General features: G+C 36.6%; 2 protein-coding genes and 1 non-coding gene across 4 annotated transcripts; 2 read left to right on the forward strand and 1 right to left on the reverse strand.

Moving 5' to 3' along the window:
* Positions 1–4,235: 4,235 nt before the first annotated feature.
* LOC145080641 (small nucleolar RNA R71) lies at positions 4,236–4,342 on the forward strand. The gene has a single exon (XR_013695236.1). It is a non-coding gene; the product is annotated as a small nucleolar RNA R71 (small nucleolar RNA).
* Positions 4,343–14,621: 10,279 nt separating this feature from the next.
* Positions 14,622–18,680, forward strand: LOC145078818 (protein WEAK CHLOROPLAST MOVEMENT UNDER BLUE LIGHT-like 1). 2 transcript variants are annotated; one of them, XM_079023075.1, is made up of 3 exons: positions 14,622–14,737; positions 14,997–15,686; positions 15,797–18,680. In XM_079023075.1, exons 2-3 carry the CDS (start codon positions 15,033–15,035, stop codon positions 18,506–18,508), a joined length of 3,366 nt encoding a protein of 1,121 aa, XP_078879201.1. In that variant the 5' UTR covers positions 14,622–14,737; positions 14,997–15,032; the 3' UTR covers positions 18,509–18,680. The 2 variants fall into 2 exon arrangements, with proteins under 2 accessions (XP_078879201.1, XP_078879202.1); XM_079023076.1 differs by lacking the exon at positions 14,622–14,737 and having other exon boundaries at positions 14,764–15,686.
* Positions 18,681–18,721: 41 nt separating this feature from the next.
* LOC145078844 (uncharacterized) lies at positions 18,722–21,012 on the reverse strand. Its single transcript, XM_079023077.1, has 6 exons — positions 20,748–21,012; positions 19,944–20,298; positions 19,672–19,867; positions 19,398–19,529; positions 19,152–19,291; positions 18,722–19,053 (listed from the first exon to the last, which is right to left on the reverse strand). Exons 2-5 carry the CDS (start codon positions 20,270–20,272, stop codon positions 19,169–19,171), a joined length of 780 nt encoding a protein of 259 aa, XP_078879203.1. The 5' UTR covers positions 20,273–20,298; positions 20,748–21,012; the 3' UTR covers positions 18,722–19,053; positions 19,152–19,168.
* Positions 21,013–25,918: the final 4,906 nt, after the last annotated feature.

A 25,918-nucleotide genomic window follows, 5' to 3' on the forward strand; every position in this document is an offset into this window, starting at 1 on the left:
TCTATGCTCCTTAGAATTCCAACGCTAATCTGAAAAATTAGATCAACCCAAAAGAAAAATAAAGTAACATAATAGTCTTAATAAAGTTTTACATCACACACTAAAGTTAACATAAAAAAAACTCAAAAACAGAGCAAAAGAAATAAAATCAATCATCATCTTGATCTTGTGCTCCACTCGGCCCTGCTTCATCATCTTGCGGACGCCATAGCTACTCCCATGTCGGAAAATAGGGATACTGTGGTGGCATAGAAGGTGGTCGGGTCACACCCAAATGTGAATAGATACCCTCAGTAAGCTGGGTATGGTAAATAGCATGACCTCGTAGATTATCCAAATACGTTCCCACCCGACTCTGAAAAGGGTCGGTGGGTACTCCCTGCACATACTGCGAAGCAGCACGCTCTCGTTCGACCTCACCTCTAGCCCGCACATTCCGACGCCTCGGCCTGGCTGGTGGCTGCTGTCCCGGCTGCACTTCCTCCTGTTCGTCATCGATCGGTGGTATAACAAAGCGACCCCCGATATTCACCACCGCGCGCATCACACCCAGGACTTGAATGGTCAAGTCTGTGTCCGGGAATCGAGTGAGATTCCTCACAAAGTCATGGGTCAAAATTTGATATGACCTAGCCAGGCGAGTAACCAAATGCCCCCCAGTAATCGGGCTCCCAGGCCTAGAATTGGCCGCTTTCTTCCCCATAAACCTTGCCAACATATAAGGCAAATCACAACAAACCCCCGGGGTAATAAGTGTCCATAAATAAAATAGATTCTGGATGGGGACCTTATCACCATGATGCTTGTGATTGATTGAAAACGTGATAAGGCGGTGCAAAAATCGGAACACAGGATTTCGTATTTGTGACTCACTCGAGTCACGAGTGTTGTACTCATGGTTGGAAATGCCCCGCCAAAACTGGACATCCAAAGTACCCGGAGTAAAATCCCGCACACATCCAAGCAAGAAAGGAATAAAAAATGGAGATTGCGTCTCCACTTCCGTATAGAGCCCCATACGCCAAGCAAACTCCCGAAGACTACACTCACGATATACACCTCCAAGACAAAACACAAGTACCCTATTGTAGGTGACATCAAGGGTGCGCTCTTCAAAACAAACGGTAGAGAAAAATTCTACCGACAATTCCCGGAACACGGGTTCTTGAATGGCGAATAAATTCCTCCACCCGTGACAAGTGAACGAAAATTGATCTCCAACATAAGTCTTCGACCAATAACGGTCCAGCTCCACTACCATTCCCACTCTACCAAGCCATCCCCAATCAATAATTGGGGCTATTGCAAACTCCCTATTGTATAACCATCCAAGCCGATTCTCGTAGGTTGTTAGCAACGTTCGGGGAATGTTTTGAGGAAACTGGTATAGAGGATGTATGCTTGCTACATCAATCGGGTCCTCTTCCTGCTGGACAGCTCGTCGTGGTCCCATTCTGCAAACAAAAGCAAAGCAAAGCAGCAACGAAGAACACATTAAAACATATATTAATGGTCTGCCAGAAGTCACGACGTGGCCAGGATGCGCCACGTCGTGGGTCACGTCGAACCCAGATTCTGAATCGGTTATGTTTACGTGCAATTTCCATAAAAATAGTTCTTGGGGTTTGTTCCTATGGACTTTTAACTAACATGCAAACTAGATTCAACCAATTTCGTGAATCATTCAAACCCTAATCACGAAAACTTGAAATTGGAAGAAGTAATTGCAAAATAATGAGTAAAACACATACCAAATGGAGTAATTAGCAAGATCTTGCAATGAATTTGGAAGTATAATAAGAAATTGGCAGTAGGGTCGTGATGTTCCCGTGAGTGCGGTAGTCTTCCAAGTGGGGGATAAGGGTTTTCTCGGTCAAAGGGTTTTAAGCGATTGGTCCCCCCTGATTTTTAAAGGCCACGACGTGGCGGGATCTGCCCACGTCGTGGACCTTAAATTTCCTAAGATTGCGAATTATAGTTAAGCCCACGACGTGGCGCAACCTGGCCACGACGTGGGAGCTGTCAGATGCCAAATTTTAATAATATTCATCTAATTAACTAATTTCTTTGCAAATCATTCATTATTTAAAGTCCCCTACAGCTATTTCTCTGCTTATTACCGGTTTTTAGATGATGAATGGATGTCTTTCCTAATTAAAAAGAAAATAAAAAGAAAAAATTGCAAACCAAACTCGGGTTGCCTCCCGAGAAGCGCTTCTTTTTCTTGGAGTCTTGAGTTGGACTCCGTGCCTTCTACGTTGACTCTTTGGAAGAGTCTACCACCAGGATCTTTTGTTCCTTGGACCGCCGTTTATAAGCTTGAACTCTCCTTTTATACGCCTTCTTTGAATTTTCTTTTTTAGTTTTTCCATCTTTTTCATGCTTTCGTTTTGTGCCCTTTGTGTGTTCCTTGCTCTCCATAGCGTTCCCCTCTTCTTTCACCACCGGCCTTGTTACTTTTGAAGTGACATCCTCTTCATCACTTGTCATTTCCTCGTCCTCTTTGCTCACCCAAGAAGGTGGGTTCTTGTAGGCTATGACTTCAATCAAATACGGAACAGATGCCCTCGGTTTTGTCCTCTTGTCTACCTTCATCGCTTCTTCCATAAGCTTTTCCAACTCTTCTAGTTCATTCTCTTCATTAATCGTGAACACCTCTTCTTTATCTTCTTGAAAGTCATTTCTTATCCCGAAGACTTCTTGCTCATCCCCAACCCTCAAAGTGAGCTTGGACTCGCGGATATCAACCAGGGCACCAACAGTGTTAAGCAATGGCCGACCAAGGATTATCGGAACATCTGTGTCTTCTTTCATGTCCAAGACTACAAAATCTATTGGAAAAACAAATTTTCCAATTTTCACCAAAATATCCTCCACTATGCCTCGGGGTTGTGTCACCGAACGATTTGCCATGTGAATCTTCATTTTTGTAGCCTTCATCTTCTGAATCTCCAATTTTTGATAAAATGAAAAAGGCATTAGATTAATGCTAGCCCCGGAATCGGCTAAAGCATTAACCTTCATTTTATTCCCAAACTCGCATGGAAGAGTGAGGCGTCCAGGATCCCCCATCTTTTCTGGTGTTTCTCCCAGCACAACTTTTGAAATTTGCTCACTTAGAATCACTGTAGACTGTTTCTTTAATTGCCTTCGCGTATCTATCAAGTCTTGCAGTAATTTCTGGTTCTCGGAAGCTTTGGATAAGGACTCAACAAAGGGAGTATTAATTGGAATCCCTTTCACATGTTTCACAAACTCTAAATGTTCCTTTTCCAGTTGACTAAGTGTTGCACGGGTGGGAAATGGCATAGGTGGATGATAATCTGGAATGGGCTCAAAAGATTTTTGCTCAGACTTGCGCCACGTCATGGCCAGAGGTGTGACACGTCGTGGCGAGCCTGGTTCAGCATTCTCTCCATTTTCGATCCTTGATTTCTTGGGCTGCTGCGGTTGTTCTTCCAACGCCTCCAGGAACTCGGATATTGTATCTTCTTCAGTATCGATGGCCATTACGTGAGATTGGGCTTTTACTTCGGGATTCTTCGGAGACAATTTTTCATGGACTAAAGTGGCTAGTTGACCAAATTGTACTTCAAGGTTATGGATGGAGGCTTGCTGGTTTTTTATCATTGTTTGTTGTTCCATGATGGCGGAATCCGTGGCATCATGTCTCTTTTCCGAAGTCTCCATAAACTTCATCAAAATGGTCTCTAGGTCGGGTTTCTTCTCGATTGGTGGTTTCTCCTTTTGGTAAAAGCCTCGACCTGTCTGCCTATACTTCTCTTCTTTTTGCTTTTTATATTCTTCATATGGCAGCCACTCCCTCTTTGGTTTCCTCCAGTCGTCATCAAACTTATCCCCTCTAGAGTAGCACACTTGAGCTTTTCTGTTCCCACACTCATCCATATTGCAGTCCTTGGTCAATTGTGGACCACTGCATCGCTCGCACCCCACTCTTATGGCATGTATCGACTGGTCCATTTGTGTTATCCGGCGATCCATGTTATTTAGCATGGCCATGACAGCTGCAATGTCTTCAGTTTGGGCTCCTCCACCGCCTTTACTTCCGTCTTGCCTCGTTGTTATGGTATTCGCGGGAGTGTTTCGCGAATTCTTCGATGAGCTCCTTGACTTCCCTTGGATTTTTCTTTGTCAACGGTCCTTGAGAATCAAGGAGTTGTCTTGTCATTACATTGACCCCATCATAAAAGATTGACATCTCTTGCTGCACATTTAGGTCATGTTGAGGGCAATTTCTGAGTAAGCCCTTGTACCGCTCCCATGCTTCGTATAGTGACTCCCCCGGTTGTTGCTCAAAGTTAGCTATCGCCTTCTTGAGTTTGGCTATTTTGGATGGCGGGCAGAACTGGTCCAGGAATTGCTCACGCATTTGAGCCCATGTGGTGATTGTACCTGGTGGGAGTGCTTTTAACCACTCCTTAGCAGCTCCTTTGAAAGTGATGGGAAGCATCCTAAGCAAGACTGTATTCCTGGTGACATTTGGGACATTGAAGTAATCCGCAATGTCGTTGACTTCGTCTAGATGCTTAAAAGCATCCTCATGATCCTTCCCGAAAAATGGGATGTCCTTCAGTGCTGTCAATATGTGTCCCTTCAGCTCGAATGTGGCAGTGGCAGGAATTGCGGGTTGGACTAGCCCAGGACCCATATCTTCTCGGATCCGCTTTTTGTATGCTCCCATGGACATTTCTTCAATCGCTGCCATCTCGTTCCTTGGCTCGTTCTCGGGTTCACTTGTGTGTTCTTCAAATTCTGGCTCGGTATCACTTTCGGACTCGGTTTGCACGGGTGTGTGATCCAAATGCTCAAGATTACTCTTGTGCTTCGCTGATGAGCTGGACTCTCCTGTCTTCTTTCCCGACTTCCTAGAAAAGGCTGACTTCAATTCTTGCAAGGGCGTCTTTTTCTTGTGAAGTGCAGATTCGGGGTCTTCCAGTGGTGGCACCAAGTGTGTGTTTGAGCTTCTGGTCATGAACTCCTGCAACTTGCTAAACTAAAACGTAAAACTGAACTAAAATAAGAAAAACTAACTACCAACTAAAAAAAATTTAAAATTTTTTTGCCTGTCCACGTCGTGGCAAGTATGTGGCCACGTCGTGGACTCTTTGAAAAAAAAAATTATTTTGCTGAAAAATTAACTTTTTGTGGCTGTGACTCCACAAGAAGGATCGATTAATTTAATGCAAATAAATAAACTAAAAACTAAGCCGCTTCCCCGGCAACGGCGCCAAAAACTTGATGTGCACAAAAGTACTCACTAATTTTAATATTTATAACCTAACAAACTTAACTATCTATGCACTTATAGGCAGTGTACCTAGTCAGATTACAGTATAGCTTGGGTAAGTCGGGTGTCGATCATAGGGAACGGTGTTCTAATTAATTTACTTACTATTAAATTAACCTAATTTATTAACAAATTTAATAAAGGGTTTTATCTGATTTCACAAGATCAGATGAACTTAAATCCAATTCAATAAGTAAAAACACACACTCTTGTTTAGATTGAATCCACTTTTCCCTTATGGCTAGCTAACAATTACGGATTACTAAGCTGGTTTTTACTTATATTAGTAATTTAGTTCTATTTTACCAATATTTAACTAATTCATGTCAAACCATGTATGTTCACACATAATTAAACACAGAACTAATTATAGTTGTAAATATGCTATATAAGATTTGTTGTGTAAACGCAATTATGATCACAATTCTCGTTCTCTAGCACAGCTAAACTTTAATTTATTCTAATTACTAACTAAGATTGGTCAATCCTAGCTCTAACAATTCAATGTTCACTAAATTATTAGGTAAACAGGTTCATGCAGTTTAATGGTCACCAAGCTACACAGAACATGTAATTAAGCAATTAGATAAACAAATATTAACATGCTAGGTCATGCAAATCAAACACAAGCAAATTTTCACCAACTAAGCTTAATCCATAATCATATAACTATTCATAAGTTCAAAGCTTCATCTAGCTAAACAAGAGTAGCTAGATTCAGCTGCTCATCATAGTAATTAAACTAACACAGCTAAAACTAATGAAAGACATGTTCTAAAAAATAAACCTTTACTTCTTTTGGTGTTGAAAATCCTCTTCCAGAGCCTTTCTTTCGTTCTTGTTCGTCTCCTGGAACTCTTTTTCTTCTGCCAAAAGTCTCCCTTTTCGTAATAATCAGGATAACTTATATAAGCCTTAAAAACTCGCGCCACGTCGTGGCCAGGTTGCGGCACGTCGTGGGCTTCAAGCAATCCGTATCCTTCAAGGAAATCCTCCGCGTCGCGATGCTTATCTTCTGGAACACCCATGCCACGTCGTGGGCTTCATCGCCACGTCGTGAATTTAGCTCTTATCGTGAATTTATTATTTTCTTGTCTTCCAAGCCTCCCATGTTCCCCATTTTGTCACCTTTGGTCCCTTTCTTCGAAAATCCTTTGTATTAACTGAAAATCACAATTTAAACTCATAAGTATCATTATTCTAAACATATTATCAATTTATTAATAAAAATGTACTTAAATACTGCCTAAAAATAAGTGTAAATATGGCAATATCACCTATTCATCCCAAAAATTCCATGCCTCTTCGAATTAGGGCCTTCGTCTTCATCCACAGCTTCCTCAATTCCTCGATCCATCACCTCCACCAAAAACCTAATTCTCGGTTCCAACAAGTTCTTACACTCTTAATTCGGTCCTAATGAGCTGAGGATTTAGGGTTCTTACCTCCCGGTTATCAATTTGAGCCGATGATTTAGGTTTCTAAATCCGACCCTAATTTTTTCTATCTCACTCTCGTATTTCCATCTCATCCCTCTCGCCTGGTTCAAAACACATAAGGGGCAACGAGGAGTTGTTGTCTAAGACGTTACAGGTGGAGGTGCAGGAGAAGACATAAGGGGAGATGGAGTTTAACTCGGGCAACGCCGGAGGTGCATGAAGCGGTGGGAATGACGTGGAGCTGTTGTCTAAGACGTTACAGGTGGAGCATAAGCTGTTTGACTTTGATCTCAAGGAGAAACCACACGGTCGTTGCCTGAAGATTTCGGAGAAGAAGTCGGCGACAAGGTCCACCATAATCGTACCTTTCAATGGAATCTCTTGGTTCTTTGATATCTTCAACTACTACGTCACTTCTGATGACCAAGATATTTCTAGCAAGAAACTTCAGGTTGATATCAAGGCAATTTATTATATTACACATTACACATACTATACATACACTTTCATATTTATTACTCTGCAAAATGTGGATTGACTTTCCTAGTTTCTTCAACAATTATCATAGATTTTTCTTTCAAAATTCAAATAACCTTCATATCTGTCCAATTACCTTTCTGATTAGGGTTCTTTCATCAAGTGTTTTACTTTGACATTGGGGAAAATAGAAAGGGTCGGTTTCTCAAGGTACGCAGTTGTGTAATTATGGTTTCAGTATGCTTAAAAACGTGGAAGCTTGTAGGTTTTTATGTTTGTGCTTGTATAATCATGTAGGAATCACTTGTGTGAACTTGTATTGCAATATGAATATACCTAAAGAGAATGCAATAATGTTTGTTCAGATTGCTAATCTTCACTAGGGGTATATTTGTCCGAAAAAGATCCTATTTTGATGCCATCACAAGATTCACGGCTGTCTGTGGGTACTATTAGACGTGAGGTTGGGAGTAAAGTAGCTGCAGTTGAACAAATTCAAGAGACCCCTCTTGTGATCAAATCGACTTCTTGTGAGAACTTTTTTTTTAAATTTATTTAATCACCATTTTGTTATCATCTTGTTTTGTATTTGAAATTATTTTTTATTTAATGTAAATTAATTGTATTTATGAATGGTTAAACATGACATCTGGTTCTGAGCAAAGGAAGGTGGGACCCAGTAAGCTTTAGGGAGTGGGGAAGAATGTGGCTTCAGAGTCATCTTCACGACCAGAATCATCTTCTCATGTCTCCTTTTCCATTTCCAGGCCTTTATCAAATTATAATAATAGGATGCAACCTGTCATCTTTAATTTAATTTTTTAGTAGAGTTAGGAACTAACTCTGTTTTTTTTTTACTTGTAGATTGCTCCTGTTATTCATGAATGGACATTGATGCAATGTGTCATGATTTACTTGAAATGGAGGGAAATAAATATGTTCACGTGGTTAGTGTAGTGTACATTGTTTATTATTATAAAATCTTGTTAGTGAAAAATTTTATATTATTTTTGTATTATACGTCAAGTAATTATACTGCTTAGGTTCCAAGCAAAACAGGTGATGGTTATGAAAGGAAAGAGGTCCTTTTAGAGGATCATGATCCAGTATGGTTGGAGCTCCAACATTCCCATATAGCAGATGTATGTCTTTTTTAGATTTTTTTATTTATTTGGTTTTGGTTTTTAATAAAATATATAATTATATAGCTTTTGATCAATGGTTCATTGTCAGGCTAGTGAACGCTTACATGACAAGATGACAAATTTTGTGTCCAGAAATGCATGGCAGGTTTGTTTGTTTGTTTTTTCTAGTATGAATGAGACCAAATGACCATTTTACCCTTACAATTCAACAAACATTTGTAATATCCATGAAATTTAACATGAATATTATGAGACTAAATAACGATGTAAATTTTTGTTGCTCATTTATTGGAGTCACGTGGAATGATTGATGAAGCTTTAGATGTTGCTACAGATCCTGATTATAGATTTGAACTAGCTATTCGGCTTGGTAAACTAGAGATTGTGAAGGTAAGCAAAAGATATTCCAATACTTGACTTTATGAATTATAATTAATAATAACATTTGTTTGTGTATATATGATATCACATAGTAGCACAAAGTGAGTCGAAATAGAAGCAATTGGTGAATTAGCAATGTCTACTGGACTGGTATGTGTCATTTTCAATATATTTATTTTTGGTTTTAGATAAATAAATCTAAAATAATAATAATTTATAAAACATTGCAGTTGGAAATGGCTAAATTGCAATGTAGCTACATGACCTACAAGACCATCTACTAAAGCAAGGTTGGTGTAAGAGTTGATGATGAGAACATTGTTCCAAGACCTTCAGTGAGTTATAATGATGTCCCTTAATAGCAATGTAGTATTAGGTTATATAGTTAGGGATGATTATTTGTATCTGACATGTTAGTGCAATGAATTATCTTTCTTATTTATTGTATTTTATTTTGTATTTTGTATGACATTAACTTTTGTGCAATGGATTGTATTTTTTGTAAATGGTATTTTATTTTCTATTATAAGACATGAAATGCAAATTTAATTTGAAAATTAGTCAACCTATAAATAATTTTTTTTTTAAAAAAAAATAAAAATTACGATACGCAAAAATCTGTGTCATCTTCATTTATGACATGGCCTTTCTTGACAGCGACTTTATTGATACGCATTGCGTGTCATAAATGTGCGTCGTAAATGCGCGTCATCTCTAGAGGACGCGCAAAAGCGCGTCGTCTCTCGTTATGACAGGGCCTTCCTTGACATGCATTTGCGCGTCATCTGAGCGTTTTACGACGCGCAATGAGCGTCGTAAAAGGCTGTTTTTCTAGTAGTGCTTTTTCCCAAAGTGGGATAAAAGTGATATATGTGGGCCCCTCGATGATTTAGTGATGACACCCTAAGCGCTTGGCCAAGCCGAGACTAATTTGATGTGTTCAATTGTAGTCTGTTGTCAGTCGTCATAAATCGGAAATCGGGAAACAACACATAGACTAAGAGAATGATTTCAATCCATGTCTCACATCTATGCGATATCAAGAATGGAGGAATATATGATCCCTTATCTAACGGACACGCTTCTGATAAGATCAGAGTTGACATCGGCTTTTGAAAGTTACGATTGCTAATCAGGATTTGAAGTCATACGCAGAATAGTTATTAGACTTATCCAAGTGGGAGATTGTTGGATTAGTGTCTAAGTCCATAACTATTTTGGTATGTACTTGACCCAATTGTGCATGGTCCTTTTGGGTTGCCTTCACCAAAGCAACTTGATATGATGATTTATGAAGAAAGAGGATTAATTATGATTTATTAATATATTATATGAATAATATATTAAAAGAGAAATCATATTGTTTAATTAATAATAGTCAAGAATTAATAAGAATTAATTTTGTGGCTAAAAGACATTAATTAAATAAAGGGGACTAGAATTGTCAATTGTGTGATAGTTGAATATTGGACGAATGGACTCTATATTAGAGGGGTGGACGAATTTTATGGGGAAACCCATTAGAAATCATCCAAGGCATCTAAGAAGGGAGTCCATGGGCTGCTTAGGGCCTAAGCAGTCAAATTAGGGTTTCATTGTTTGATAACCCTAATAGCCTCACTATTTAAGGACCCCTAAAGCACCAAAAACGTGGCCAAGAGTTTCCTTAGGGTTTCTAGACGTTTTTGGGTGCTTTTCCTCTTTTCCTAAGTCATCCTCTTGCTCTTGGTGTTTGTGAGCCATTAGAGGTACTACACTTGTGGTACTTGCTTTCAAAGCTAAGGAGATTCAAGGAACTAGTTGTTATTACTATATAACAACAAAAGGTATGAATTCTATTCTTCTATGTTGATTTCAAAAATAGTACTAGCATGCTAGGTTTCTTTTTGTGTTCATAAAGTTGTATAACTAATGGTGAAAACATAGATCCAACTCTAGGGTTGCATGCACACATAGGATTGTTTGTATAAAACCCATCAGAGTCGTCTTTGAAATTGTGGTTGGATTTGGAATTGAGCTTGATTTTGGTATTGTGCTTGATTTTGGTATTGAGGTTGATTTTGGGCTTGAAATTGGTAGTAAACACCACCAAAATGTAGATTTGGTGGAGAATAAATAGGCCCATCGTGTTGATTTTGTATGGAAGTTGGTAAATAATGTGAAATGTTTGGGTTTTGAGTATTTTGTTTGATATTTTTTTTTTTAGCTTTTGGGTTGGAGGAGGAATCCATTTTTTTCAAAAAAAAAATTGAGTGGTTTGAGTGATAATTTGAAGATTGTGAAGTGGGATAAAATATGGGAACGATTGGTATTTATTTAAGGTAAAAATGAAGGATTTTTTCGATTTTTTTTTGAAAAAACGGTCACATTTGACCACCTCTAACATCCACATTCTTATCCCAATACACCCACTATCCTCGGTGAAAGCTAGGCTAGCTAGCCGAGTTATCGAGCCGAGCTCGAAAAGCCAAGGGGTCGGCGCGGTGTTTGTCGAGTCCAATGCCTAGCTATCCGAAGTTCACATCGTCTAGCCTGATAGAAGTCAAGAACATGTAAGTGAATGAGTGACAAGGGCAATTTAGTAAATTAGTTGCACCAACTTTTCTTCATGTCTGTTTAATCTGCATTCCCACACTCTCATTCATCACGTCTCTCCCACACAGTCTACCAAGTTACTAAAATACCCACCTTCATATAGGACTGACAATTCGCGACACGACACAAAATAAATGAGTTTGGGTTGAGTTTTTCAACTCACCGACACGCTAATCTGCCAACCCACCAACCCGTTTATTAAACAGGTCATATATGAGTTTCCCATATTTTTAATAAAAAATATTTTATCTTGAAATATATTTATGTATCAAGTATTAATATTTAATAAGTATAATGTAATATATACCATTGATTCATAGACCATTTGACTGTTTTGACATTTTGACTTGTGGCGGATGACCTAAGGGCGTAAGTCGTAACATGTAAGGCTAAGTCTGTAACAATTTTGCCCATTTGCACTAAATAATAATCTCAAAATCAAATCGCGCATGAGCATATCTCCCTCTTCCAGACTTCCAGTCTCCCACAGTCCCACTCTCCCCTTTGTTACTTTGTGATCGAAATCAGGTATCGTAATCAAATCGTGTATCGAAATCACAAACGACGTTGACGCCTGAAGGATGAAGCAGTGAAGCCCACGAACCCGTCAATCTGTGAACCTGTATAAATAAATGGGTTGGCGGGTCATATATGGGTTTATGTTCCAAACCCGCCAACCCGTGACGTGTAAATTTAAATGGGTCGTGTTTGGGTTGGCATATTTTGATCCGCCAACCCACGACACGCCAATCCAAGCACAACACGATTGTCAGACCTACCTTCATAAGTTCATATAATTAAATAAATATACCAGGTGAGGCGCGTGTAGGCCGTGCATGGGGGTCGATTTTCTCGAATCCATCTAAATTTAGAGGAGAAAGAAGGGTTTTTGTCATGAAAGCCCTCAATTTTACATAAAATAGTTTGTTATGTCTCAAGTTAGTTTTTTGTTGCGCAAAATCCCTAACATACCGGAAAATTGGTTCAATTTTACCCATTACCCGCCTATAGCAGGTATCCCACTGACTGGGTGGGTGCATGCTGACGTGGATGCCACTTAAGCAACTACTTCCCCGTTGAACTATTTCGAAATTAAATGGGATATCGGAGGTAGGAAGGATCGAACTTGGGTCTCATCCCCAACGTCGGGGAACCTTTTACCACTAGAATAAGAGGGATTCTTTGACATGCTTTCTAAAACATTAAATTTATTATCTAAAACGCCAATATTTTTATTATTATTATCGTTGTTATTAATATTAGTATTATTAATACTAATATCATTATTATTATTATTATTAGTTTTATTATTATTAGTATTATTATTATTATTATTATTATTATTATTATTATTATTATTATTATTATTATTATTATTATTAAAGTTCTCAACAAAAGGAATAGTAAACTTACCATTTTTTTGGCAAAATTGGTCCCTGCACTTTACTCCTTATTTTTTACTTATTTTGACACTTTTGGTCCTTGCAATCAATATTTTTACACTTTTAGGAACCTTTTAATATTTAAAGTTTGGCCACAAAACTTTAACGGTTTGACAACTTTGATCCATTTTCTAAAAATTTGTTAATTCCTACATCTTTAATTCTTTATCCGTTTTGACACTTCTGATCCTTGCAGTCAAAACTTTTACATTTTTTCATAAAAACTTGAAAAAAACGGTCTGGGGCAAAACCCGGGCTTTTCATTCTTGCACTTTCTACGTCTGTCTTGCAGTCAAAACTTTTACATTTTTTCATAAAAACTTGAAAAAAACGGTCCGGGGCAAAGCCCGGGCTTTTCATACACTTTCTACGTCCCTCAACTATATTTGGGTATTTTGTGTCAATATCTAGATTTTGATAGTAACTTTTTGGCCTTTAGGTTCTTACCACAAATCTTTGGTGCATTTAACATTTTTCGGCCTTAAATTCAAAACTTTTATATTTTTGCCACAAAACTTTAGTGAGTTTGACACTTTTAGTCCTTATAGTCAAAAGTTTTACATTTTTGATGTTTTTGCCACAAATCTTTTATGAATTTGACACTTTTCGTCTTTGTACTAAAAACTTTTACATTTTGACATTAAAAAAAACCTCTTTTTGAATTTTGTCACCATATTTTCCCAACTTTGGCAACTTTAACATTATTACCACAACATTTTTGAATTTTCGCCAGCAGTGTCCATTCTTTTGGTTGTATACTTTTAAAATCTAATTTTAGGGGTTGTTGACTTTCTCCCCTATTTGTGGTGATTTACAATTTCAACACATATCTTTTAAAGTTTGCCTATTTTTCCCAGATTACCCCAAAAGCGGCGTAGCCGCGACCTCTTTACTAGTTATTATTATTATTATTATTATTATTTTAAATATTGTTATAAATTTTCTTGAGCTTATACATACATTTTAAAATAAATATAAATATATGAATATAAATTTATTTTTATAATTACATATATAAAAATTTTATATATAACATTTTTATAATAATAATAATAATAAGCTATATAACATTTATATGTATATTTACGTATATAACATTTTTATATGTTTAATAACATTTTTATAATAATAATAATAATAACCTATATAACATTTTTATAATAATAATAATAATAATAATAATAATAATTATTATTATTATTATTATTATTATTATTATTATTATTATTATTATTATTATTATTAATTCTTCGAGCGTAGTACACTTTAAGTATATTTAGTTTGGAATATAAACACAAGATTTGTTTTTGGCTTGCTGGTGGTTCGAATCTCTTCAGCTCCATTTTCGTTGCATTTTACGTTTCAAGGTGCAAATGCTGGTGGTAAAATCCGGATTACCGGATTTGGGGCAAAACTGAACATATTATTTGGTATATGAGGTATTAATGCACAAAAAATTCGACTTTGGGCATAACTCACTATCTATTTTTTTGTAAAATTGGGGGCTTTGTCAATAACCCGATAAACAATGGCAGCTGCAAATCTTTCGCCATCTAAAATCACAAAAATTATTCATCTAAAAATAGACAAAAAAGTATGAAACTTTACGAAAAACAGCTCTGCCTCTCAGATTCTGTTGTGGTGAACAAAATTACTCGATTTTATTCAATCCTGTTCGTCATTTGGAAATGGATTTCATATGAATCTTCATTCAGAAATAGAAATAGAAAATTGAAATTTACCAATCGATAGGTAATTACTTAATTGTTTTTGTTTCAAATTACATGCTAGCTTTGATCATCAATGTGATTCGGATTTTGTGTTTACAGTGGATTTGGCGCTATAACTGTTGATTTGTTGGATTTATCCGAGTTTCAGGAAAAATAAAAAAAAAAACAATCCCGAGGGACATTGTAATAAGCTTCTGGATTTAACTCCGGGGATTTTCAGGTATTCTATATACATGTAACGTTATTGTTAGTTTGATGATTTTAGGTTTAATTGGCAAACGGTGAAAATCTAATTGTTTGATGATGGTGAGGAAAACTTGAAGCCTGGAAGTAAACGATTTGATTATTGGTTTTATTTAGGGATTATGCTTTTGTATTTTGGTTAAGTCAACTTCATCAATTTGCTTGTTTGGCCTAATTCTGATATGAAAACTTGGGGATGGTGTTAAATGTCAATTTCTGTGATTAACGAATTACAGATACCCGGGTGACTCTGCTTCTTGATCTTTTCTGGAATGGATGAAGAGAGAGCTCGGGAAGATTATCAATTTGGTTCTGTTGATAAGCGTCTCCAAGAAATCGCCGATCAATCCTCTTCTGGTGAGGATACATTCCTCAGTCCAGATTCATCTTCAGGACGTATGAAGGCTGAATATATTGAACATCTTAATGACGTTTCTCCAGGAAACAGTTATGCTTCATCTCCAAAAGCAATCAATTATGGTTCATCTCCTCCAAAAGCAAACAATTATGCTTCATCCCCTCCAAAAGCAAACAATTATGGTTCATCATCTCCAAAAGGAGGAGACGTTTATGGTTCATCTTTAAAAGCAAACAATTATGGTTCATCATCTCCAAAACCAAACCATCATGCTTCATCTCCAAAAGGAAACAATTATGCTTCTTCATCTTCAAAAGCAAACAATTATGGTTCATCTCCAAAAGGGAACAATCATGGATCATCTCCAAAAGCAAACAAAGGTGGTCCTGGTTCGTCTCCAAAAGCAAACAAGGATGGTTCAAATAAACCGCTTGATCAACCTGATTCAAAAGCTGGTCAAGTTGCTGCTCATATCGATAGGGAGAAGCCCTTTGAATCCGTTAAAGAAGCCGTTTCCATGTTCGGTGTGATTGTTGATTGGAAAGCTCACAGAGCTCAGACAAACGAGGTATATTCCATTCCATTCTTCACATTATGTTTTCTTTTACTCCCAAATCCTATTATTTTAGTCTTGTTCTAATTTTAATATGTGCAAGTTATTTGTGTTAAATGATGCAGAGACGGATATACATCGAACAAGAACTGGAAAAGGCGCGTCAGGAAATTCCGGCGTTCAAGAAAAAATCTGAGGAAGCCGAAAAGGCAAAAGATCAAGCATTAAGAGAACTCGATTGCACAAAAAGGCTGATAGAAGAACTGAAATTAAACCTAGAAAGAGCACAAACGGAAGAACGTCAAGCAAAACAAGATTCCGAACTCGCCCAACTCCGAGTCACAGAAATGGAACAAGGATACACCGACGAGTCATGCGTCGCCGCCAAGACCCAACTCGAAGTCGCCAAAGCCCGCCACCAAGCCGCCGCTGCAGACCTCATAAAAGCCAGAAATGACTTGTCAGAAATCCGTAGAGACTTCGCCGTTTTGATAACGGAACGAGACGCCGCCATTCAGAGAGCTCAGGAATCAGTGTCGGCGGCTAAAGAAGCCGAGAGATCCGTAGAGGATTTAACGATTCAACTCATAACAACAAAAGAAGCAATCGAATCCACACACGCTTCACATTTAGAAGCCGAAGAACACAGATACGCAGAAGCCATATTACATGACCAAGACGCCTTAAATTGGGACAAAGAATTCAAACGCTCAGAAGAAGAATTAGAAAAAGTCCAACAACAAATTGTATTAGCCAAAGATCTCAAAACAAAACTCGAAAGCTCTTCAGTTTTACTGTATAAGTTAAAAGAACAGTTAGCGGTTTACATGCAAGGGAATAATTCCCTGGGGGAATTAAATTCCGATTCCGATTCCAATTCCAATTCCAATTCCGATTCCAGTTTCACCCGTATCGATATCCAATCCGGTATAGCACTAGCCAAAAAGAACCTCGAAGAAGTCAACCAAAACATCGAGAAAACGAAAGAAGAAATCATGGATTTGAAAAATGCCACTGATTCATTAACCGCAGAACTAGAAACCGAAAAGGCGACTTTAACGCAAGTCCGGAAGCAAAAAGGGTTAGGGGCAGGGGCAGTTTCGTCTTTAGAATCCGAATTAAAACGAACAAGAACAGAACTCGAAGAAATTCGAAAAAAGGAAAAAGAAACCCAGGAAAAGCTGACCGAACTCCCAAAACAACTCAAAAAGGTGACCGAAGACGCCGAACGCGCCAAATCGCTGACCGAAGGTGCTCGGAGGGTTTTGAAAAAAGCAAAAGAATCCACCAACCAAACGAAATCGGAAGCAAACACGATGTCAACAAAGCTCGCCGCTGCCCAAAAGGAAATCGAAGCTGCCCGAGCTGCGGAGAAGTTAGCGTTAGGCGCGATTAGCGCGCTTCAAGAAAGCGAATCTTCCCGCGCGCTTAAATTTGATGACCAAAAAGATGGTGTGACAATTACATTAGAAGAATATTATAGTTTAAGTAAAAAAGGACACGATGCGGAAGAGGCAGCGGATAAACGGGTGGCGGATGCCATGGCACAGATTGAGGAAGCTAAGGATTCCGAAATGCAAAGTTTGAATAAACTCACGCAATTGAATTCGGAATTGGCGTCCCGGAAAGAGGCTTTGAATGTGGCTTTGGAGAAGGCGGAATTGGCCAAGGAATCAAAGTTGAATATTGAAGAGGAGCTTAAGAAACGAAAGGGAGAAACCGAACAAAAAGCAAAAAAGGAGACAAGTCATGGCGGTTTTTTTCGCGGGTCGAAAGACAAAGACAAAGACAAGGACAAGGACAAAGACAAAGACAAAGAGAACGGGAATCCGGATCCCAATTCTACTGCCGGTTCGACTTCCAATTTGAATTTGAAGTTGAATGTTAATATTGCTTCCTCTCTTAAATCGCGATTTGGGGCAAAGAGAGGGGAAAATAAGGATAATAAAAGTAAAGATAGTAAAAGTAAGGAAAGTACATCAGCAACAACAACAACACCAGCAGACTCCAACTCCACCTCCACCGCCACCGCCACTGCCACCACAACCTCCACCACCACCTCTAGCTCCATCAACCTATTCAAATGGGGTAAGGCAGAAAGGGAAAAAAGAAAAGAAAATAAGGAGAATAAGGATAACAAGGACAACAAGGAAAGTACTGAAAGTACAACAGCAACAGACTCCAATACCAATACCAATACCAACACAAACTCTAACTCCAGCTCCATGAACCCATTCAAGTGGGGTAAAGGAGAAAATAAGGAAAATAAAAGCAAGGAAAACAAAGAGGGTAAAGAAGGTACGGAAGGTACAGCAGCAGCAACAACAACAGAATCCAATTCCAACTCCAACTCCATGAACCCATTCAAATGGGGTAAGGGGGAAAGCAAGGAAAATAAAAACAAAGAAAGTAAAGAGGGTAAGGAAGGCAAGGAAGGTGCGGAAAGTACATCAACAACAGCAACAACGGAATCCAATTCCAACTCCAACTCCATGAACCCATTCAAATGGGGCAAGGGGGAAAGTAAGGAAAATAAAAACAAAGAAAGTAAGGAGGGGAAGGAAGGTGCCGAAAGTACATCAACAACAACGGAATCCAATTCCAACTCCATGAACCCATTCAAGTGGGGTAAGGGGGAAAATAAAAGCAAGGGAAGTAAGGAAACCAAGGAAAGTAAGGAAACCAAAGAAAGTACGGAAAACATAAGTGAGTCAGGTGGTGACACGTCACCCGATGGTCCAGGTTCAAAGAAGAAGAAAAAGGCGGCTATGCCCAAATTTTTTATGTTTATGGGGAATAATAAGAATCCTAAAAATCTACCGCAAAAGAATTCCTAAGTCTTTGAAGTGGAGAGTTAGTTTGTTCATTTTTAGAAAGTGTAATGTAAATGACTTACCTTTGTCCATTATGTCTGTATCATAACGTTCGTTATATTGCTAGTTTTAAATGATTTGAAATTACATCACCAAAAGTAGTAGGAGGATATTTCACAAGTTCAATTGGTGATACGGTGGGATTTGATATAAAACCACTAACCATTATCAAAGACATTTTGAAGCTCCAAATTCAGAACTATTTTATATCATTGATAACCATTACATTGTATTTTGGTAACTTGTGATATGATTATGGTCTAAAAGGTAGGAGGGTGTGCAATAAGTAAGTGTCTACATATGCTGAAAGGCCAAAATGACCAAAATAGATTACAGCTACAGCTTTTGAGGACAAACTAGAAGACAACTTCAAACTTCAAATCCAACCCCGAATCCTTTAACGGCTTTGAAAAATAAGAAATGAATTAGAGAAAGTCATGGATGATGCAGAAAATTTTCCCCTGTACTGTCAAATTTCCATTATTGACCTCCAAAAAAAACTTTTTAACCTGCAATACCATCAAAACCCAACATTTAAGGCATACAATCATCTCATGTCCTGTGTAACAAATGGGCCCACATTGGTTGATGAGAGAGATGGTTTTACCGATTACAAACTGTCTGTCATGCGCTTCGTTCAATATTCTTTCCATGAAGTGGGACCCCGGGCCCATATATCAATCGACAACGGTCATTAAATGAACCAACTAGTCGAGACACCACTTCTTTAAAAAACATGGATGCCATCTGTTGTTGTACATCACAATTCACAATTCACAACCACAAATCATTATAAAAAAAATATTCATATATTTCAACCAAAGCAAATATTAAAATGATAAATGATGCTTACCTGTGAGTATAAGGGTGACTGGAACTTAAAATCCACAAAGAAATGAAGGTCACATGTTCCTGGAATGGGTCCCGGGTTGAACTCCCATATGTTTATTAAATGATCAAAAAGGCTGCTTTGTGATGAAGTTGTCTGTAATCAAACAAAAACAAACACACACCAAATTGCATTAGTGTTTGACTAAATACAGAAAGAACGACTTAATAAAGAAAGTGAAAGTGAAGTACATGACTTGATTCTAACATAATACATGTGCTAAGCTTATAAACATTACCTTTATCATTTTAGGCTTTACCAATTGCACATGAGACACATAGCTTTCAACAAGAAATTTGAAGCCAATCTCCAATTCAGCATCAAAAGCTGAGTCTGAATGACGTTGAACTATATCAGATCTCTTACACCATGGAAGAAAATCTTGATACATATCAACAGCAGCAACAACTGCAAACAGCTGCTCTGGAGAATACCTGAAACAAAAAAAAAAGTTCTATTAATTCATTCAAATAATCAAGAAAGAAAGAAAAAAGAAAAATCATAAATTACCCCATAATACGTTTCTCTTCATGAACTTTTGAAAGTACATTACTTCCTTCATCTCCATCGCCACAGCCAAGAAATCCCCTTCTTTGAATAACAACACCAGAAGACATATTTTGTAACAAGGGAGTGTGTTTATCCTTATGAATACTACTAACTATTTGACAGGAAGATGGAAATGTTTCTACATTTCCAATGCTGCTGCGAAAACACCGACTTTGAACATGATTTTCCACTTCAGGGTTGTTTTGTAAACATCTCATTAACTGTTTGACACCATTTTTGCGTGTAATCAACTGCCCCACTGCCTTTGAAGTTGAACCTAACGATGGCATGGCAATAAAGCAGCAACACAGAGCAACTGTACAACAAAACAATAGTTATCATATCCATGTAATGAGGTGTAACATCCAGTATCAATCACAAAGACACCATTGTTTTGATTCCTTCAAAGAACCAGGGATAAAAATTTCTGGAGAACACAGATGCAGAAGCATACTTATGGACAGGATATATATCATATATGTATCAGTATCTCCTTAAACAAAACACATAATCAATCTTAACCGTTTCAGAGAAAAGATAAATTGTTTTGGCAACGTTGATATTGTCATCAAGTAAGATAATCAAACGGATGAACAGACAAGTAACAGAATTAAAGATTACCAACTAGTTAGTCCCTAACATTATCATTTGTTTGCCCTAATAGCAATCGACTCTCAAGTTTGGTTTCAAGTTACATGAGAAAAATACAAGAGGTGTGGTACAATAAAGATGGATTAAATTACGAGAAATAAATAGTAGTGGTACCTTCAAATCGGATGAAAAAATAAGCGCGTTTGGATCCGTAAGAATTTGCAGTGAGAATGAAGGGAGACGAAAGGCTAGTAGTAATCACGTATGAATTCAAGGGAGATTCGACCGATTAGGTGGGCGTTCCTAACCAATTTCACTTACTTCATCGGAGAAGAAGGCGTTTGGAGGCGGTGATGGTAAAAAAAACGGCAGTCTGTAAGGGAGGTGGGGGTGGTTTGACGGTGTTGGAATGCGTTCTCATTGTTAAAATCCAGAATATGAGTATAGCCTTTGCGGTGGTTCATACGATTTTTTTTACTTTTTTTTAATCTTATTTTAAACAAAAGTCCAAAACAATTAATTTTTTATTATTTAGATATATTCATTAATTTGGTTGACCATGACCAACAAATAATTGTTGGGTCTCCAAAATTATCATAGTGACTATTAAAATAAAATTAAATAAAATATTTTTATAGGTTTAAGTTTAACGACTTTAAACTCAAAAAAAAGAAAAAAAAAATACAAAAAAACTTATTAAGAAAACATAGGTGAATAGCAATTTCACATGTATAACCTTTAAAAATCATTGGTTTTTATCAAAAACAAAAGTTATGACAGTAATATTCATGTACTTAAGAAAATACAAAATCACAGGTTGTAAAAATGCAAAGAGAATATATATATATATATATATATATATATATATATATATATATATATATATATATATATATATATTCAGGTATTTTAACTAAATATTGTGTTATTGTATACATAAATATGGGTAAATCAAAATTAAATAATTAAATAAATAAATAAGGGTAATTTAGTCATTTGTTTAATAACTTCAAAAAAAAATAATCCCTATAATTATGTTATCTCTCCAGTTTAAATCTCATTCCCCTCTTTATCTAAAAACCGATTCTGAAAACCCTAAATTGAACAAATCGACACCGGCGACCCTTTGTGGGGCTGCCCTTCATCGTCTTCTTCATAGAGCGGTATTATGCCTAAGCGCGATTTCTGCGTTTTTTTTCAATAAGAACCGATTTCTGCAAAGGGCATTTCCGGGACATTTCGATCGATCGCAAGGGGGGCTGAGAAGGCGACTTTGGTCCTCGTCTTGACATCATCAGGTCAAAAGAACATCGATTAAAGGAGGTCATGGGGTGGTGAAAATGAGCAACGATTGGGGAAACCAAAGGTAGCTTATGCCACCGATGATCATCGCAACTAGGGGCTTCTTCGTCAGCTTCCTAATTGATTTCATCTTTTATCTTTTCTCTTTTCCTTTTTTTGTTCCAGCGATCTCTAGTTGTTCTTGTTTGGGTTAATTTGAAAGAAACGGAGGTAGGAAGGGATGGTTGGAAGGTGGTTTGGTGGAGGCAGGGAAGACGAACCGAAATTAGATGGGTGTTTTGATTGAGACTGTGAAATCAATGGGCAAGCAGAAGAAGAAACAAAGGGTTGTTGTTGGCTGGATAATCACAGGTTTCTATAATCTTCTTTCTTATTTTGATTGATTTACTGTAAATCAATGAAGTTTAATCGATAGGTTTATATGAGTTTTGGGTTTGATCAGTTGAACACAAATCATGGTTGTTTTAGTTGCTTATTTGACAGATGAATGCTTCAATTGAATTGAAAGTTATTTTCATGCACATCAAGCGCTCGCTAAAATGCTTCAATTGAATGGTATTTCTTCGTTTACAGCATTCTATCAGAAAATAATGTTTTTTTAATGATAATCATGAACATATTCTGTTAGAATTCTCCGAATTAATATAATTATTGGTAAATGAATTTCAATTCTATAAAATGGAATCACGAATTCCAATTATGTTGGAATGAAGTATGGATATTTTCTCACTAATTTATTCATTGGATTTGTTTCTACAGAAGCTGATGCTTGAAGAACGGACCACGAAATTTGAACGATGCATCTTAGCAACATTATTCTTTTAGAATGTATTAGTGTTTTTGTTAGATTTTGATGTTTTTTTTCCAGATTTGAAAGTTTTTTTAGTTTTATTCTTTAAAAATAATTATAATTCTTAGCAATTGTTACATGTATTCTATAAAAATTAATATAATCTTTGTTTTAATTCTTCAAATGATGGTTCAAGAATTTTGTTATTCTTCAAGAAATTTTTAAAGTCATGATCAAAAAATATGTTCAACAATATTTTTATTATTTTATGGTTCAAGAATATTTTTATTTTTGAACATACTCAAACATATTCTGTCAGAATGTCCGAACTAAAAACCTTATAATTTGTAAAATCAGATTTTTAAAATTAATAGAATCTTTGATACCTTAAAATATGCAAATTTCCTTTATTAAATCTATGTTAACTGACTAAAACACCCTTCTAGTTAAATTAGATGGTATTTTTCAATTATATTTAATTAAATAATATGTATTAATCACTTTTTAAAAATAAGTAAAATGATTGGCCCACATTTATGCATATAATAACTCAATAATTACTTTGAATATATATATATATATATATATATATATATATATATATATATATATATATATACACACACACACACACACATGGTTAGGTTCATGTGAGACGGCATAATTTTGTGAGATCGTTAGACGAATTTTTTATTTTTTTATTTTTTTTAATTTTTTTTAGTTAATTCAAGTTCCGAAAATAATATTTAAAAAAAGAATTTTGGATTTTTCCATTTATTTTGCATTTTAAAATTATTTTTTAGAATATGTACAGTGTAATATTCTATTAGAATATTTCACGTATTTTTCAAAAAAACGGTATTTTTTTTTATTTATTTTTATTAATTCAAGTTCCGAAAATAATATTTAAAAAAAAGAATTTTTAGATTTTTCCATTTATTTTGCATTTTAAAATTATTTTTTAGAATATGTACAGTGTAATAGTCTATTAGAATATTTCACGTATTTTTAAAAAAAAAAGGATTTTTTTTATTTATTTTTAATTTTTTTTAGTTAATTCAAGTTCCAAAAATAATATTTAAAATTTTTTTTTTGATTTTTCCATTTATTTTGCATTTTAAAATTATTTTTAGATTTGGTCTCACGGTCTCACAAAATTAGAATGGTCTCAAATTAACCTGAACATATATATATATATATATATATATTCTAGTCGTTTACCCGCGCAAAGCGGCGGGCGCAAATAGTCTGTTTCGACAATTAATTTCTTTTCGATGGAGAATGATTATTTTCAATTCAATCATTAGTTTGTTTTATGAAACATGTCATATTAAAAATAAAGAAAATTCATGAAATGACCAAATTATAGGGTGTTGAGTATTTATTTGGATGAAAAAAGATATGGTCAAAACCTTGGAAGAGAAGATTTATAGGAGTTTGTTTAAATTTTAATATTATTTTATTAGTGATTAGTTGTACAATTAGCTTAATGATTTGGACGTCTTAAAAAAATATTATTATTTTATTCAATCTATTTTTAGAAACAGTGGGATTTGTTTTATAAGATAGTATATATATATATATATATATATATATTATATATATATATATATATATATATATATATATAGAGAGAGAGAGAGAGAGGTGGGTTCAATTGAGAAAATAAAAAATGTTGAGAATAGGGAAATCATTCTCAGCCACTCATTTTATTCAAGCATAAAAAGACACGGTGGCAAACTTGTAAATATGAGAACAACCTTCAATCTCAAATACGTATCTGTAGTTCAAACCCATTCATCGTTCATCATCCAAATTTCTTCTCCAACTTTCAACAATCATCCAGATTTCTTCAATTAAACCATCACCAACATCATCTAGTGCTAATCAATCATCGATCTTCGTCAATAATCAATACGATTCAACAGTTAACAACAAAAATTCGTTTTTTGTTCTTTTAATTCAACCTTCAATTGTGTTTGAATACGATCAGATCTTCAACATCTATGATTAATTATACTCCCAGCGTTATTAGATCAACATCATCGATAATCAACAAAAATCCACTTCATATCATTCATTCAACATCGATTATCAAATAAAACTTGAAAATTGAGGTTAGAAAAATATCAAATCGTTTTTTTTTTTTTTGAAAAATTTCATATATGTAACAGCCCGAAATCTCAGGTATTGTTTAATTATGTTTTGGGGTAAGTTAAGAGGGGACTCGGCGAGTTGGAGCCTAGACTCGCCGAGTAGGATCGCAGACTTGGTCACGGGTCCGCGACTGGACTCGACGAGTCCAGATATGGACTCGGCGAGTCGACGCTGTTCAGCAGAAACCCTAACCGTTCGGTTTTGGATCGTATATAATGCTCTTATATGCCGTCATTGTCCGTCTTTAGTCGATTGAGAGGAACCCTAAACGGCTGTGGGCATCTAGAGCAAGATTGGAGGATATTAGGGCTTGAAGAAATTGTTGGGCAAGGAGGAGAAGGGTTTTGGGCTAAAGGATCGGCAAGGAATTCGAATTCTGCAGTTTGGAGACACAGAGAGGGCATATTCCAGGTAATATTTCGGATTCCTTTCTGTTTGTTGATGTATGCATGGATTTAGGGTTTATGGAACCCATTTGGGTGATTATATGAACTAGTGCCTTGTTACCCAACGACTATAATCTTGTATTAGGACCTTAAGGGTCCAGAGGGTCCCATGCTTGTGTATTTCGGGACGAGACTCATCTCAGGAAGCAGTTGATCGACTGCATGGCGTGGACTCGCCGAGTCCGATGAGCAGACTCGGCGAGTAGGTTGGAGAATTACTGGAACTCGTCGAGCTGTTCTTCAGACTCGACGAGTGGAGTCGGGGTGGCCCCGCGATTCTTCCAGGGGTAACTCGTCGGGTCGTGGAGGATACTCGACGAGTAGATAATGAATCTCAGAAAGTTGGAGTACGTCTAGACTCGCCGAGTCGCCATGGTACTCGCCGAGTCCGGTCGAGTTGACCGTTGACCGTTGACCAGAGTTGACCTAAGTCTGACTTCTTAGGGATAGTCACACTTAGAAGATATAAGTATTAATGAGATATGTGATGTTATAGGGAGGTTGTAGCTCGTCGGATCGTGCACGAGTCATTTCAGGATTTACTAGCTTTCAGCTTTTACGAGGTGAGTCTTCTCACTATACTGTACCCGGAAGGGTTTGACTGTGTGACCGAAAGGTCGGATATGATATGTGATATGTATGCTATATGT

This window comes from Lactuca serriola, chromosome 1 (assembly GCF_051521515.1).
Source record: "Lactuca serriola cultivar US96UC23 chromosome 1, Lser_US96UC23_V15, whole genome shotgun sequence".
In the NCBI taxonomy this organism is placed as follows: Eukaryota; Viridiplantae; Streptophyta; class Magnoliopsida; order Asterales; family Asteraceae; genus Lactuca; species Lactuca serriola.